The sequence below is a fragment of the Pantherophis guttatus genome, chromosome 7 (genome assembly GCF_059756535.1).
Source record: "Pantherophis guttatus breed Tessera chromosome 7, ASM5975653v1, whole genome shotgun sequence".
NCBI classification, from domain to species: Eukaryota; Metazoa; Chordata; class Lepidosauria; order Squamata; family Colubridae; genus Pantherophis; species Pantherophis guttatus.
The window spans coordinates 91,989,615-92,008,177 of NC_142069.1; the positions used below are offsets into that span (position 1 = coordinate 91,989,615).

General features: G+C 42.4%; 1 protein-coding gene across 16 annotated transcripts in view; it reads right to left on the reverse strand.

Annotated features, from left to right (window-relative positions):
* The window catches only part of FRMD4A (FERM domain containing 4A), a 363,743-nt gene that overhangs the window by 127,031 nt on the left and 218,149 nt on the right, over nucleotides 1-18,563 (reverse strand). For all 16 annotated transcript variants that reach the window (XM_060694938.2, XM_060694939.2, XM_087874356.1 and 13 more), the window contains exon 2: nucleotides 13,928-13,993. In XM_060694938.2, coding sequence (XP_060550921.1) covers nucleotides 13,928-13,993 — 66 coding nt within the window. The remainder of the gene's footprint in view (nucleotides 1-13,927; nucleotides 13,994-18,563) is intronic.

Here is an 18,563-nt window from a genome sequence, read left to right on the forward strand (position 1 = left end):
AATCAAGGAACAGGTGTCTTGCAACAAATATAAAAAATTTAAATTTAGCCCCGTAAAATAGATAAAACACAGCCCTTTCAAATCAAAATTTACAGCTTCACGTACAACTGTCAGCTACAATACAATTCTGCACCGAGAGAGAGAGAGAGAGAGGGAGAGAGAGAAAGTAACAGGAATAAATTAACAAAATGCAACTGAAGATTACAAGCACGTGAACTGAAATTACCAAACTAACGATTGTGAAGTGCTATGTGATTGTGAAGATATGTTTTTTTAAAAAAATAATTAGTGTTGTAATAGTGCTTTCAATTTTTTTTAAAAAAATCTGCTTTTGCAACAGTTTAAGAGAAAGCTATAAGAGCAATGAAAAAGATTTCATTTAATACCACTTTCCTTAGTCCTGAAACTCACAATTTCCATGGATTTTTTGTCTGTCTGTCTGTTTGTCTGTCTGTCTCTCTATCCATCTATCATTTATCTATTTATCTATCTATCTCTATCCATCTATCATTTATATATCCATATTTATCCATCTATATCCATATCTATCCATCTCTCTCTCTCTCTCTCTCTCTCTCTCACACACACACACACAACTATCTATCATTCATCTATCTATTCTTATCTATCTATCTATCTATCTATCTATCTATCTATCTATCTATCTCTATCTATCCCTATCTATTATTCATCTATCTATCTATATTTATCTATCTATCTATCCATCTATCACTATCTATCTTTCATCTATCTATCCATATCTGTCTGTCTGTCTGTCTGTCTGTCTGTCTGTCTGTCTGTCTGTCTGTCTATCTATCTATCTATCTATCTATCTATCTATCTATCATCTATCTACCTACCTACCTATCCATCCATTCTTCTATCATTCATCTATCCACTTCTATCCTACTATCATATATCCATCTATATTTGTCTGTCTGTCTGCCTGTCCGTCTGTCTGTCTGTCTAAAGAAAGGGGCTGAACATTTAGTTCCATCCATCTGAGAAGAATTCTGATGGAGAGGCTTGTGATTCCTGGACCATTCCTTCTGCTCTCCTAGATTAGCTCAATGGAAGAATATATTTCCCTACCCAAAGATCTCTCTCTCTGTCTCTCTCCCCTCGTTTGAACGGGATTAATTGGACTTCTGGCATGGCTTAATCTAAGGATACTCACTCCGCAGAAAGCACGGTCTGTGTGCAACCGAAGAACCGAAAGATTTGACACCCAGGACATTCCGTTGGGTAGTGGTCACACAGCTGGATGAGTCCAGAGGGATTATCTAATCTGTTTACACCCAGTTGCTCTGAAAGGCTCTTTGTGAGGGCAAAAGATGGGGAAATGAACTTGAGAACAGGGTGAGTCCATCTCCTGCTCCTCACAATAAGGCCATGCAAGTCCTGCGTATTTTTAGAGGTGACCCTGTTCTGATGCCAAGGTCTCCTTCTCCATCCAAGCAGTTAAGAAAAGCCCCTGCCATTGACATGACAGATCCGGGGTCTCCAACCTTGGCAACTTTAAGACTTGTGGACTTCAACTCCCAGAATTCCTCAGCCAGCTTTGCTCTGGGAGTTGGAAGTCCACAAGTCTTAAAGTTGCCAAGGTTGGAGACCCTTGTGCTACATCTTGTATGAGGCCCAAATGACGCCCCACCCAGAGGCATTCGCTCTGTGTTGTCTCCTGGCAGTGGGCATGTGGGGTAAAGGCCATACAGGCAGTTGTCCATTTACAACAGTTCGTTTAGTGACCGTTTGAAGTTACAATGGCATTGAAAAAAAATGACTTAGGAACATTTCTCATAATTACAACCATAGCAGCATTTCTGTGGTCACATGACACTTGGCAACAGACTCATATTTACGACAGTTGCCCCCCTTTGTGACGTGTGCCTGCCTTCCATGCATGTGCCTGGCCTTCCATGCTCGCACGCACACACACCTTCTATGCATACGCCCAACCTCAAAAATGTGCCTAAATAGGATGGCATAGAGCCAGACCTGAGATTTCTGCTACCAGTTCGGGCAAACCGGTCTGAACCGGCTGAATACCACTTCTGAGCGGTTCCCTTAACAACGGTGGCAAGAAAAGTCATAAAACGGAGCAAAACCCATTTCCACAACTGTCTCTCCGAGCCAACAGAAATTGAGGGGCTCAGTTGTGGTCGTAGGTCGAGGACTTACCAGTATTGGAAGCCAAACCACCACCCTGCCCCCGATGGATCAGAGGAAAGAAAGTTTAACTAAGGGGAGGGGGGCGGGAGGGGAGCTGGATTCTGCAAATCTCCAAGGACCCCTTTCGAGAGCGATGCTAAATTGCAAATGGCAGCCTTGGCAACGGGGGAAAATAAAAGCTCGGGTTTCCATGGCTGGTTATTCAGAGTAGATTTATGCGCTGCGTTTTAAGGCTCCTTTTTCATTATGGCCCCCAGCTGAAGAAACATGAGGGGGAAAAAAAAGGCTTTATAAGACTAGAGACATCGGCAAAGAATTCATAGCAGAAAAAACCCAAAATCCCTGAGGCTTTCGGTGGGTGCTGGATGGATAAGACGCCCGAGAGTTATAAGACTCAAAAAAAAATAAACTTAAATGCAGCCTGAAAGGAATATTTGAACATGTCTGGCTGCAAACAAAGCGAGAGGGGCGAATATGGGAAAAAGAGAAAGTGGAATCACACTTTTCTGTGGTTTACAAGCTGTTTTAATTAGGTTCCTGTCAGAGAAAAGGGGAATGGGCTATTTTCAGCCCTGGAAAGTAAATTGAAGTTATAATAGGAATATTTCTAGATACAAGGACTATTTCACAGCAGGTTCCGGGGTTTTATATCTCGGCCTGAAAACACCCGTCTCTCACCCCAGTTAATGTCAATTTGATTTGTCTCCCTCTATAGAAGCTGCTTTTCCAAAATAATGCTCTGCTCTCTATCTATTCCAAACACGGCTAATAACATCCATTCGGTCATATATTAGAAAGACGGTTGCAGCTTTCACTGAGGCTCCAAGGCAATTTCCTTTGTTTCTCTGCTCAGAAATTGTGTGTTTTTAAAGTGGAATTTACTCCAAAAGATGATTTTGCCTGTGGATGAAACTGTTAAACCGAGGAGAGTCCTTCTGATTATAAAAACCTCTCATGAAAAGAAAAGCAAAATTGGAAGGAATTCTAACTGTGTACAGATAAGCCTTCACCTTCGCGCCACAATTAGGGACGGATTTTCCGTTGCTAAGCAAAGCAGATGTTGAGTGAGTCACACCCAATCTGACGGGTTTCTTGCATCGACTTTCCTTGTGGGAAGCCGCCTGGGAAGCCGCAAAATGGGGATTTTGCAGTAACCTTCCCCTGCCACGCCCACCAAGCCATGCCACACTCACCAAACCATGCTACGCCCACCAAGCCACACCCACAGAACCAGTAGTAAAAAATTTTGAAACCCACCACTGAGATATATATATATGTAGGTCTTTGGTTATTCAGGTCTTCTCCCACGTAAAATTGGAAGTGTCTTGGCGACGTTTCGACGAAGTCTCATTCGTCATCTTCAGGCTGGTGTTCTCGGCTTCGTGCTTCCAGGAGCAATTGCTCCTAGAAGAACTCCTTGCTCCTAGAAGCACGAAGCTGAAAACACCAGCCTGAAGATGAAGAATGAGACTTCGTCGAAACGTCACCAAGACACTTCCAATTTTACATGGGAGAAGACCCGAATAACCAAAGACCTACATACAAACACCCGCGAAAACCTGAGAATATATATATATATATCACTTAATCTCTCCCCTGGCTCAGCTGATGAAGGGAGGAGCTGATGAAGGGAGGAGAACTTGTGGCTCAGAGGTTAATACAACATGCAGGCAGCATGCAGGCAGCCCAAGTTCAAATCCGAGTAAGGGTATGGCTAGCTGATGAGAGCTAAATAGCTTGAAATAGATCTATACTAGTCTCCTTGTATTTCTTTATCAGCAAAAATTTAAATTTGGTATAAAATGGTTTGCCGTGAATGCGACTGCTTGAGGGCTCCTGGATTGGAGCTGAAAGGCGAAAGGGATGCAATACGCTCCCTCCCACATGCTCAAAACGGTGGTAATTTTTTAAAAAAATTACTTGGGAACTGGAAAAAAACGAATTGCAATGAGGATGTCAATCAGTCCTTCAAAGAAGCAGCATTTCATAACTGGAGCACTGCTGCTATTAAAAACCATTTCCCCTTCTTATCAGATGTAATTGCTAAGGACAATCTTGGCAGGATAATGATAATTCAATAATAAATAAAAAATAAGTTGCTGCGTGAAAGGGCCTCTTCAAATATTTGGTCTCCGGTTTTATTTCTAATTTTCATATTTATTCTCTAGCCATTGATAAAATAACTCCCATATACAGTACTATAATAAGTCAGCTTCTTCCTTTCCTTTAATTGCAAGTGTTAATCTATTCATTTCTGCAAAAACAGAGGAGGGGAATATTGAAAATGTATTACAAAGTCAAATAAGCTAAGAAGAGAAATGTTACAATAATAGGTATGTTATATATTAATATTAATCTAAGAATAGATAAAAAGAATGAAAATGGTTGTAAATCTTAATGGTTATTGCACAAAAAAATTTGTACTTAGACAACACACTGTTTAATGAAAGATGAAATATTTGTATGAAAAGAAAAGAAAAAACTTTAAAAAAAATTTGGGCTCCAAGTGTTTTCTTGATCCTAAAAATGAGTTGGTGGATAAGTAGGCAAATAAACTAGCATAAGGTGCATAACTCTTGAGTATCTTTCTCTGAACTCCTAGAAGCTTTTCACGTTATTGCAATAATCTATCCAACAAGATGCAGTAGGGGCTGCCCCAAAGAAGAGGGGGTCAAGCTATTCTCCAAAGCCCCTGAAGGCAGGACAAGAAACAGATTTTGTCTTCCAAGCTTTGGACTCACGTTGGAGCCCATCCTCAGGGAGCTTCTCCCCAAACTAAAAGGGATGATTGGTTTGGATTGAATCAAATAAAGTTCTCCCTTCCAAAAGCCTAAGGAACTGAGGTCAAGATCTCAAGTTACCTTTCTGAAATTGACTCACTTGTGAGATGATCATATCACTGTTCATGGCATCCTCAACTTATGAAACAGACAGTGAAGTGGATGGCAAGCCCCTACATTGCTTGGGGAACAAGCTAGTTGAAGGACCGTCTCTCTCCTATTACATCCACCTGGCTGACCAGGATGGAAAGGCTGGGTATGTTACGGGTCCCATCAATTAAGGATGCACACCTGTTGGGACCATGGAAAGGGGTCTTCTTGGTGGTGGCCTCTTCTCTATGGAACATCATTACCCCAGAGGTATGGTTGGCCCCCATCCTGTTGTTCTTCTGAAAGGCCCTGAAGATATGGTTTTATCAGTAGGGCCTGGGGATCTCAAATGAAGATGGCATCCATGAAATTGTTGATATGATTATGTTGCTGCTGCCATGGGGAGCAGAGTTGGTGGATTTATGGGGTTTTATGTTGTGATTTTTAATGTTGTAAGCCCCTTGTAGCAGGGGTGAAATCCAGCAGGTTCTGACAGGTTCTGGAGAACCGGTAGCGGAAATTTTGAGTAGTTTGGAGAACCAGCAAATACCACCTCTGGCTGATCCCAGAGTGGGGTGGAAAGGGAGATTTTGCAATATCCTTCCCCTGGAGTAGGGAGGGAATGGGGATTTTGCAGTATCCTTCCCCTGAAGTGGGGAGGGAATGGGGATTTTGCAGTATTCTTCCCCTGAAGTGGGGAGGGAATGGGGATTTTGAAGTATCCTTCCTCTGGAGTGGGGTGGGAATGGAGATTTTGCAGTATCCTTCCCCTGCCATGCCCACCAAGCCACACCACGCCCACCACGCCACGCCCACAGAACCGGTAGTAAAAAAAATTGGATTTCACAACTGCCTTGTAGTCATCTACGTGTGAATCGAGTGACCATATATATTTGTTCGTTCATTCATTCATTCATTCATTCATTCATTCATTCATTCATTCATCCAACCAACCAACCAACCAACGAAGCTCCTGAGAGATTACAGAGATTTAATTAGGCCACAATTTCTTTTGACAATTGAAGTCAAGACAGTTTTCAGTGTCTGAAATTTAACTGCAACGCATAAGGCCCATTGGTTTGTCCAAAGTGGCTGGAATCGAGCAGATCTAAGCTTGGTCTTAATGGCAGGATGGATATGAAAAATTTCACCTTCAAAATATCTCGAAGAATCATTCTTCCCACCCAAGACATCTTGGATATATTTTATATATATATTTCTTAAACGGTCAGAGTATAACAGATCCTGAATGAGTTGGAACAATTCTACTAGATTACCATCTTGGGGGGTGGGGGTGGGGAATCCTAGTGGAAAAATAATGTTGTTTTTTAAAAAATTGTAAACAAAGAGACTGATCAGTTGTTCGATCACACCCACTGGGAGAATTTCATTGTGTGTATTATCTTTTGGTTTTATGTGTCAACAGGAAACAGACTCAAGAATGAACGAAGCTCTAATTTTTATAGGAAGTAGTAAGAAAATCCGGGGGTGGAGTAGGGTGGAATCTGTATTTCTTCCCCCTCCGTGCTCTTAAACTCCAGGGAGCTAAGGCAGAGTAAGCCCGAGTTCCTTATCTAATGCTTTCTTTATTTTCAAGGCTTAATCATATTTTGTCACTGTCACTACAATTTCTCCAAGGTCATCTTTGTACACACTGTGCTCCTCCTTGGCTCTACAACTCTGCAACCAGGGGAGACAATACTTGGAAGCAATTGTGTCCCCACCCCAAGATTTTACAATGGATCAGGAGACTGCAGCACATGTATCAATCAGAACAACAGGAAATCCTTCAGAAATATTCAAAAATCTCACAGTAGCTAAGACGTAGTCTTCAGCACTGGAAAGATAACAATGCAGGCTTCGGCTGCAATTATCTGCTGAACCAATCTTATTAGCCATATATGAACAAATCAGCTATTAATATAGATTAGCCATGATTCATTATAATGAAATATGGCTAAACTCCACTAATTTTTTTCTGCAGAACTCCTATCTATCTCTATGAAGCTCAGAATTCGTGCCCTGTATATTTTGCTTCTTTCAAACACTTCCTTTTGTTATAATGTCCACATGACTTATTTTTCTTCCGTGCGCAATATGCAGTTCATTAATAAAATGATTTGTTTTTAAATGAAATAAAATTCTGAATTCTATTGGATTCTTTTTGGTAGCATTGTCTTGCTACAGGGGTTATATATACGGTGTGTATATATCTCTGTATCTCTCTCTCTCTCTCTCTCTCTCTCTTTAATTAAACATTTTAAAGAAAAGAATATTAAGCAAGAAGAGAGATAATAGACCCAGGAAAAGATTGAAAGGCTACAAAGGTAAACAAAACATGAACCAGGAAAGAAGGAAATCTAAAATATTGAGATTGCAGTTTTCCAACTCATCCTTATGAAATTGTGAAGCATAATGAATCACTTTAAAAAACCCCACTAAAAATCATTAATAAGCTTTAAGCTAAGTATAGATATGACTAAGGTAAAAGGTAAAGGTAAAGGTTTCCCATGCACATGTGTGCTAGTCGTTCCTGACTCTAGGGGGCGGTGCTCATCTCCATTTCAAAGCCGAAGAGCCAGCGCTGTCCGAAGACGTCTCCGTGGTCATGTGGCCGGCATGACTCAACGCCAAAGGCGCACGGAACGCTGTTCCCTTCCCACCAAAGGTGGTCCCTATTTTTCTACTTGCCTTTTTTACCTGCTTTCAAACTGCTAGGTTGGCAGAAGCTGGGACAAGTCACGGGAGCTCACCCCGTTATGCGGCACTCGGGATTTGAACCGCTGAACTGCCGACCTTTCAATCGACAAGCTCAGCATCTTAGCCACTGAGCGGCTGCGTCCCTTTAGATACGACTACCATAGTATAAATTGCTGACTAGGAGAATTCTGAATTATCTCCAGAATCAGGCCAAAAGTAATCTTCTAGAACAAATTAGAACATAGAACCATGGAAGGGACCTCAGAGGTCTTCTAGTCCAACCCCCTGGCTCAAGTCAGGAGACCTTATACTGTTCTGGTCAAATGGTTGTCCGCTCTTCTTGAAAACCTCCAATGATGGGGCACCCACAACCTCTTCCGTTGATTAATTGTTCTCACTGTCAGAAAACGTCTCCTTAGTTCTCGGTTAGATCTCTCTTTAACAAGCTTCCACCCATTGCTTCTTGTCCTGCCCTCAGTTGTGCTTTGGAGAATGGGTCAATCCTCTCTTCTCTGTCAAAATTGAACAGCCCTCCCTCAACAGAGGGGGAGGGATATGACATCATCTACCTCCAGTCTACAACACGATCCTTTCACAACAGTTCCAAGAAGGCTCCACAGTCTATTTGCACCCCTCACGTGACCCTCAGGACACAGATCAACCTCCAAATGGTCTCAATGACTCTCAGAGAGAATACTAACGACCAGAGGATTGCAAGGAATATAAATCCTTCCATCCTCCACCATTCAGTCAGAACTGAAGAAGCTTCCTGGATGAGAAGCAAAACGTCTTCAAAGAAAAACCAGAAAGTCCAGTTGCCTCTTGGAAAAAAACACCTTTGGGACAACCTGGATGACCGAGAATCTCCACAGATGCGTGTCCCTTTTTATAATTTTATCTGCTTTCGTAGAAACCAAATAATTCCCCTGATCAGGCTGATTATTCCGACCGAACTGTTCAATCCGATGGGATTCAGATTTGATAATTTGGAAGAGTTTTGGCAGACTGCTCCTTCCTCAAAACGAGGCAGAAGGCAAAATTCTAGTGGTGAAATCCTCTGCGTTTGTCACCAGTTCGCTGCCCATGCATGCATGGTGTGCGCCAAACGCACGCTGTGCATGGAAAAAGTAGGCTTAACAAGGTAAGTAGAACAGCGAAGGGGAGAACAGCTGTGCCGCGTGATTTAGATTCGCTAGAAAGCAGGATTTCCTGCTGCGATCATGACGATCGCGCGGCACAGCTGATCGTTGGAAATACTGGTACAGACGAACTGGTAGCTTTTATCACTACAGGTTCGCCCAAACCGGTGCGAACTGGTAGCATTTCACCCCTGCAAAAATCTCATTATTCGGTTTTCTGAATCTCTTCAAGCTGCGTTAGACCTGTTCCACAAAGGGACAATCTTATTTTGCATCTGTTTTGCATAAACTGGGCCTAATTGCTAGAAAGGGGTGGGGGGAGAGAATATTCTGGAACCATTCCCGAATGCCTTTTTCTGCTGACAACACCTGGAGGCAATGCCCAAGGTGTAATTAACTCAACACACTACTTATCTGAACGGGCACAGGAGTTTACAGCAGTAAGACAAATTACACCCGGAGATAAAATATGGCTGCAAAATTAATCCAATTAAAATTAAAATAAATAATGCACAATGAAGAGAAGTAGAGTTCATTCTCTTTCCTAATATTGCCATTTGGAAAACTGGCAATATTGGAGTAGTACCATAAAACTATATATCATAAAACTATATATCATAAACTATATGATAAACTATATGATAAACTATAACTATATCATAAACTATATGATAAACTATCATAAACTATCATAAACTATAAAACTATATACCATAAAACTATATATCAATGGAAAGATAATTTAATCAAGAATGTAATGCAATAACTTTTATGAAGGATTTGCTCTTAGAATAGCAGTTACAATATGAAGAAGAAAAGTGAAACACTTAGAAAAAATGAGATATACAAAAATGATCCCCATGTCAGTTAATACTTAGTTGAGTAACCTTTAGCATGAATGATGGCCTTACGATGTCTTCCCATGGAGTCAACCAAGTCTTTGAGTTCTGCAGCTGTTATCATGTGAAACCAAGATTAAATGATGGCTTTTATTAACTGGGTTTTATTGCTGGGTGGCTTCTGACTAATGAAGTTTCTTTAGTCGGCTCCATAGATTTTCAATTGGATGAAGGTCTGGGCTATTCCCAGGCCATTCCAGCAGTGGACTAGGATTCTCTTGAAACTCCAAAAAAAAAAAGTGGTGTTATTAGCCATCAAAGCTCAAAAATACACTTTTCCCAAAAAGGTTTCCACAATTTTGGCCACTACTGTAATTTGTAAAAGATTCTGGCTGGACTATCATCATCGCAATCCTGAAATGCATTTCCTGAGACTCAAATCCTGCTCAAAGGAATTTAACTTTTTAACTTAATTCCTATTTAACTTTTTTCCATTTTTCCCCCTAGACTTCACATTCAACCCTGTTCACCCCGACTATGCCTCTCTGTAATTAAAGCATTATGTGTCTTCCATTTCCTGTTCCTTAACTACACCAAGTTTCTTTCATTATTATTATTATTTTTAGTTTTTCATCCTTCCTATTAACTGTTTCAGGGTTTTGTAACAGTCAGTGTGGCAAAACTTATTTGGGAGATACCTATAGTTCCCCTCAGTCTGTAGAAAAAAATCTTGATTAATATACATCATGGTTGTGTTTGGTATTATCATTATTTTATATTATTTATGTTATTATCTCCTCTGCAGTGTTCTTCCTCTCCTCCCGAAAACCGTTCGCAAAACGGACCCACCCTGAGTAAATTCAAAAATGCGTTTTACACAATAAAGAACACAATGACCTACACAACTGTGTTCACGAGGTAACAATAGTCAAGCAACCAAAGGAGGGAATTTGTTTCTCACAGCTGCACCAATTGTATATTCTCTTCCTTCCCTTCATCCAGGGTATGGAGAGAAAGTAACAATTCAATTGTTGGTCTTGCCTGCATATTTCAATTTTTGGCTGAAATTAAAGGAAGGGTTGTGTGTGCCAAGAATATATTCTTTAAGGAGAATCTCAGCCACAAGCCAAAAATATATTTAAGTCATTTCTTATGAATATTTGCAGAAAGAGGGTTTTTTTAAAAAAATCAAAATGGCGGCCACAACCAATTGAAGCCCTTCCCCTTCTTTAATGGAAAAAGGGGCGGGGCTTCCATTGTTGTAGCTGCCATCTTGGTTTCTTTTCTTAACCACTCTTGGCCAAAACTCTGGAACTTGGTCAGGAAGGAGATCATCATCATAATAATGACCGCAATCATTTCAATGTGCATATCACCCACGCTCTATAGTGGTTTACAAAAATAAGCGATAATAAAGCATCGAATGTCATCATAAACACTCTAAAATATTCTCAGTAAGAGCAAACGATTTAAGCATTTAAATGAAGCATTAAAACTGTGGCAAAAATAAAATAAAATAAAAATCAACCGGGATAATTAATTAGTATACAAATTTCCCCCTAGTCACATAATAGATCAGTTTCTTTAATCAGCATCATCACATGGATTTCTTGGAGCAGAGAGACCCCGGGAGTGCGATCTGTACTTAGTAATTTGGTTTGGAAGAACAATGAAGTCAGGAATCACAGGAGGGTTAGGATCTTTTTTCCAGGAGGCAAGGCAAGCACCAAAAGACCCAAGAATGACATAGGGTGTTACTTCTGAGTAGTTCCTTTATTGTAGTTCGTTGCCTATAAGGTCGGCTGTTATAATGTATATATGTATATACATATATATATACATATGTATATATGTATGTATATATAAATATGTATGGTGCTGGTACATATTTATGCATGTATACAGCATATGTATGTGTGTTATGTATGTGTTTGAGATGAGTGGGCCAGTTTGCTCACAGTAAAAAAATGACAATAAACTTGTCTTGTCTTATATCTTATATTATCTTATCTTCTCATCATCTTATCATCTTATCATCTTATCTCATCTCATATCTCATATCTCATATGAGGAGAGCCTGAGTGGCGCAGCAGACTAATGCTACTGTTAAAGGTAGTATTTAGCTTCCAGCTGCCTCCAATTACTGCAGGTTCGAATCTCGCCAAGGCTCAAGGTTGACTCAGCCTTCCATCCTTTCTAAGGTAGGTAAATTGAGGACCCAGTTTGTGGGGGCAATAAGCTGACTTTGTATAAATATACAAAAGGATGAAGGCTATAGCTTAACGCATTGTAAGCCGCCCTGAGTCTCCGGAGAAGGGCAGTATATAAATAAATAAATAAAAAAATCTCATATCTCATCTCATCTTATCTTACCATCTTGATCTGCCTCACTCTGTCTGGTCACAATTGAACAGAATTAGGTGTGACACTGGAAGTGGTGCCTCTACCATGTATCAGTGGGGATGGAAAGAGTCCCCTTGTTGTGATTGTGTTGCTGATATGCAAACTATTAAACATATTGTGAACGATTGCCCACAATGTGTGTTCTCTGGTTCCCTAGACGATCTGCACGAAGCCACGCCAGAAGGGATCGCCTGGAGAGTTGAACTGGACAGACAGTTAGGAGGCCACTGCTGTGCTCCTGCAGATGTTCTGTATATCATTATGTGGATTGTGTGTTTATGTTTACTCCTCTTCTGTCATGTTCTCATATACGCTAAGTAATATTGCCTATAAACAGACTCTTGCCGGACTAAAGCAATTCTCTGTAATAATTACAGATATACCCTGTGAACTGCAAGGGAGGTTCCATCTTAAACCCTCTTCCTGCCTACCAGACATTCTAAACTCCAATGTCCCTTTGCCCCTCCTGAGACCCCCAGACCACATTCCACCACAAATTCCAAGGAATTGATCAGCTTTTCTGCAGATAGCCCCAAAGGTCCTTTTTCAAGAGGCAACTGGACTTTCTGTTTTTTTCTTTGAAGTCGTTTCGTTTTTGATCCAAGAAGCTTCTTCAGCTCTGACTGGATGGGAGGGAATGGAAGGATTTATACTCCTTTCAGACAGATGGTCATTTGCATCCTTTTAGAGGGTCATTGAGGCTGCTTGGAGGTTTATCTGTGTCCTCAGGGTCACCTGAGTGGTGCAAATGGACATGGACCTGAGTACACAGATAAAACTCCAGGTGACTTCAACAACTCTCTAAAAGGAGGCAAAGGACCAGCTTTGTCTGCAAGGAGTACAAATCCTTCCATTCCCCACCATCCAGTCAGAGCTGAAGAAGCTTCTTGGAGGAGAAGCGAAACGTCTTCAAAAACCAGAAAGTCCAGTTGCCTCTTGAAAAAAGCTCCTTTGGGACAACCACGACCTGGAGGATTGAGACTCTCCATAGACATTATTCTGCAGATACTTCACCCCAAGTCCCAATGATGTTCTCCCAGGCAGGGCAATGGCTGGAGAAGTGGGGTGGTTGTTTTATGGGGTTCTCTATCTCTGTCAGACCTGAACATTCCAGGGGCAGATAACTTCCAGTCTTACTATATCACCCCTTGTGCTATATTTTGCACCAACTCAGTTATGAAATTTTAGACCCAGGAAGAGTAGTGGATGTCTAGTGGGAGGAATAAAAAAAAAAATTCAAGATAGTGTTCAAGTCTTCACAAAGACCTGCTCTTATTTTGAAACGACATTGGTAAACGTGCGCTTTGTGTGCGCATACGCAGTGCACACCAATCACACACTGCGTGGGCATGCGCAGTGCGCGCCAAATTCACTGCACATGGAAAAAGGGGGCTTAAGAAGGTAAGTAGTATAGTGAGGGGGGGGAACAGCTGTGCCACGCGATTTAGAATATAAATTGCGCGACATAGCTGATCGTTGGAAATATCGGTTCAGACGAACTGCTAGCTTTTATTAGTACCAGTTTGCCCGAACCGGTGTGAATCAGTAGGATTTCATCCCTGGGTGGGAGTCCGGTCGGCGTATTCGACAGTTCTCCTCCCAACAATAACCCTCAAAGCTCTTTGGATAGTGAGCTGGGCTGCCTAGAAATTTAATAAACAAGCCAATAGGATTGAATGCAAAGCGGGGAGGACTAATAAGTGATTCCATTAATTAAATTAAAAATCTCTTCCACCGTGCCGCACCGAGCGGAGTCATCGTACCATCGTGGCATGGCCCCAAAAATACCGAGGTAGTTAATTACCTGCACGAGAAGTTCCAACTTCCTGTCGTCGAGGAGGTGAACCTGACACCGGCGGCCCTCTGTCATCTAGGAAAGAGAGAGAGAAAAAAAAAACCCCAGTATTAACAGATGCTGAAGTCACAAGCTTGGCAAACATTGCTGTCAACATGCTGAAGCCTCAGCTGTTCCAAAGTTGTACTGTGTGGGAGCAAAGGGTTTTTTTAAAAAAAAAATCATGAAGATTTTGTTGAACCAGAAGAGGGGAATAAATAAGTGATTTGCCTTGCCAGTTGTTGGTGCCTGGCACATGTTGGCACATGTTTTGACTCTGCCCTAAGCAGGGGATGGTGCCAGGCTAAGAGCGGAGTTAGAATAGAATAGAATAACAGAGTTGGAAGGGACCTTGGAGGTCTTCTAGTCCAACCCCCTGTTCAGGCAAGAAACCCTACACCATTTCAGACAAATGGTTATCTAATCTCTTCTTAAAAGCCTCCAGTGATGAAGAAGGAAGGAAGGAAGGAAGGAAGGAGAGAAGAGAAAGGATGGGAGGGAGGGAGAGAGAGAGGGAAGAGAAAGAGGAAGGAAGGATAACAGAATAAGAGAGTTGGAAGGGATCTTGGAGGTCTTCTAGTCCAACCCCCTGCTCAAGAAGGAGACCCTATAGTACCATTTCAGACAGATGGTTATCTAATCTCTTCTTAAAAACTTTCAGTGTTGGAGCATTCACAACTTCTGGAGGCAAGTTGTTCCACTGGTTAATTGTTCTAACATTCAGGAAATTTCTCCTTAGTTCTGGTTGCTTCTCTCCTTGATTAGTTTCCATCTGTTGCTTCTTGTCCTGCCCTCAGGTGCTTTGGAGAATAGCTTGACTCCCTCTTCTTTGGGGCAGCCCCTGAGATATTGGAACATTGCTATCATGTCTCCCCTGGTCCTTCTTTTCATTAAACCAGACAAACCCAATCCTAGCAACCATTCTTTATACGTTTTAGCCTCCAGCCCCCTAACCATCTTTCATGCAAAAAGCTGAAGGCATCTTCCTTACATGACTCCCACTATATATACCATGTAGTCATCTGGTCATTAGTATTCTCACTGAGAGTCACTGAGGTCATTTGGGAGTTTATCTGTGCCCTCAGGTTCACCAAATTAGTTCCACACCCATTTACACTCTGATTCAGGTGACCCCAAGGGCAGAGATAAATCTCCAAGTGACCTCAAGGACTCCGAGAAAGAATACTAATGACCAGATGACTGCATGGAATATAAATCCTTCCATCCTCCACCGTTCAGTGAGAACTGAAGAAGCTTCTTGGATGAGAAGGGAAACGTCTTCAAGCAAAAACAAAGTCCAGCTGCCTTTCGAAAAAAAATAAGCACCTTTGGGACAAGCATGACCTGGATGACTGTGAATCTCTCTAGATATTTCTCCTCAGACTGCAAAACGCAACTGTTGTGTCTACATCACAGTGTTTCCTTCCACAGCCATAGATGCAGTGACCCAACCACTTCCTTATCTCACCCAGGCTTCTGCGCCTGATAATTCCAAACTGTGCAAACCGAAATTAAAAGGTTTTTTTTTTTTTAAACTGCTGGATTCCAACTATTTCAATTCAAGGAAGCCTTTTCGTGGTTAGATACAGGAAAGGCAAATCTACTGTTCTAACTATAATGGAATGTTATTGGCAATTAAAATTACTTTTGTCTTGGGGTAAGAGGGAGAGCCACAATATTAAGTATAGTTATTTAATATTTAAATATTAAATACTAATCAAGGAGAGAAGCAACGTAGAACTAAGGAGAAATTTCCTGACAGATAGAACAATTAATCAGTGGACCAACTGATTAAATAAGGATCAACCCTGGAGCACGGATTTAAATAAGAGTTTTTACAGATAGGCCTCGACTTAACAGCAGTTCATTTAGTGACCATTTGAAATTACAAGGGCCTGAAAAAAAGCGACGCAGGACTGTTTTTCACAAATGGGGAAGGCATATTCACTTAACAACCATGTTACTCACTTAAGGACTGCAAACAATCCACTTCACAGGCGGGTTACAACCTCACGGATCCGCTTAACAGCGGAGGCAAGAAAAAGTCGTAAAAACGGGGCAAAACTTACTTAACGAACGTCTCACTTGACGACAGAAATTTGGGGCTCCATTGTGGTCGTAAGTCAAGGATTACCTGCACAAGGTGCTTCCTTGGCATACAGTTTCTAACTCTATCAGGGGTCGGCAACCTTAAACACTCAAAAGAGCCATTTGGATCTGTTCCCCACAGAAAAGAAAACACCGGGAGCCACAAAACCCTTCCCGTGCCAGACTATTTCCTGAGCGGCCACAAAACTAGCATATGTAGTTCTGTTTTCTTCCGAAACTTTTCTTTTCATGGGTTTATCCATGGTTGGCCTACCGGGGTCGAAAAGCTCAATAAACCGTGTGCTGGCGGGTGTCGCACATTGGCGGTTGTGACAGGGAGCCGCAGCAGAGGGATGAAAGACCCACATGCGGCTCCAGAGCTGTGGGTTGCTAACCCCTAGATCTATGTTATCTTAAAACCAGAGGTGGGTTTCAAAGATTTTTACCACCGGTTCGCCGAGCACACGCATGCTCGCTTTGCGCGCGTGCCTGCCGTGCTTGCGCCCAGCCCGCGCATGTGCTTTGCTCACACGTGGGCCTTCTGGACATGCAGCCGGCTTTGAAAACGTTGCTAAATAGGACAGCATAGCGCCGGGGCGGGCGTGGGGGCAGGCCCACCCACGATCTCCGCTACCAGTTAGCCCGAATCGGTATGAACCAGCTGAATACCACCTGCCCTAAAATCTTCAAGAAGGCCTATCTTGCAGGTCTCAACAAATTCAACACCCTGCAACTTACAAATCTTTTGTCTGTTGGCACCAGGAAGCCCTTTTTTCTTTTAGCTACCTGTAACCCAGGGGTGGGTTCTACTTACCTTTACTACCAGTTCTCAACAGGAATGTGCACACGCGTGTGCTTCTGCGCATGCTCAGATCATCAACTGTTCTGTCCTCGTCTCACACACGCACACAAACAGACAGCCGGGGGTTAAATAAACTGGCAGACAACCAATTCTTCCGATAAGAGGCTTGGCAGCAACCCAGTAGCTGCTTGCCAAGAACTTTTACTCATAAACAAGATACACACAGTTCAAGAATTGTCCAGTCCGTAATTAAATCCAAGGCAGATAATGCTGTTTCCAAAGATGCAATGTGACTCGATAGTAGTTAGTTTTGTCCGTCACAGAGTCTGAATGGCCACCTCACTCCCTTTTATACCCTATGGGGTGTGGTCCAGTGACTGAGCTTAATCTCTGGCACGCCTCTTCTTCTGTTGCGTGCGCTTATCTCTGCGACGCTGCTGAGGATCCAGCCAAGACTCATCTCCCTCATTACTGTGCACCTGTGGCTGCGTGGACGTGCGTGGCCCCGGCCCTATCTCTTGACCTTCGGCGGACACCGAAGGCATTGCCAGAGAGGAGGGTCCTGGAGAGGGAGGCCTTGCCAACTCCTCTGCTTCACTCTCGGAGTCCTCTCCTGCCGATGACACAGGCTCCGGTAACGGAGCCACAACATCAACTATGACATCCGGATGGGTGGGCGGAGCCTCACACCGCTTTTACTACCAGTTCTAAAGACCGGGAGTAACCCACCTAGTGGTGGGTTTCAAAATTTTTTACTACCGGTTCTATGGGCGTGGCAGGGGAAGGGTACTATAAAATCCCCATTCCCTTCCCACTCCAGGGGAAGGATACTGCAAAATCTCCATTTCCTTCCAATCCGCTGGGACTTGGGAGGCAGAGAATAGATGGGGGCGGGGCCAGTCAGAATTTTTACTACCGGTTCTCCGAACTACTCAAAATTTCCACTACAGGTTCTCCAGAACTGGTCAGATCCTGCTGAAACCCACTTCTGAACTCACCACTGCTATAACCTCAGCGTAAAGCTCTAAAATCCTATTTACCAGCGTCTGGCCTGTATATTTATCAAGTGTAGGCCTTAACTGAGGCCTGGACCACAAAAAGAGAACAATTGTTCTGCGCTTCCGCCCAATATATTTTGCCAACTTAATGCCGGATCCTTGGATCTTGTCTTCTACCGTACCCAACATGTGCTAGAAATGTCCCATGCTGTATCCTGGGCAACGTGGAAAATATACACTTAGAAAATTGCTGTTGAGATCGCCGCTTCCTGTTAAATCATCCCTCGATGAAAGCATCTGAGGAAATATCTGAATTCGTCTTGCAAGAAGGCAGTTCTGTGTGGTCTTTGTGTGTGTGTGTGTGTGTGTGTGTACTGTACACAATTAAAGCAGCATCAGCAACCTGACAACTACGAGAGTTCCTTCAGGCTTCTTAGCTGGAATGATGCCTTCACCTCGGTTAAACGAAGCGTAAATGCTGTTTACCATGACGGCTTCTCATAAGACATTCTGGGGCGGGATGTGTGTGGAGAAAGCATTTGAATTATGGAGCCCTTTTCATGCTTCATCTACTTTTATTTAACAAAGAGCAGTAGGAAATTATGCGCTTATCAGAGTTTCCGAGGAGAGCAAATTCTTGGATTCCCCTGTAGGGTAAGTCCTTGACCCGCAACCGTAATTGAGCTCGAAGGTTGGTAAGCGAAACATTTCTTCAATG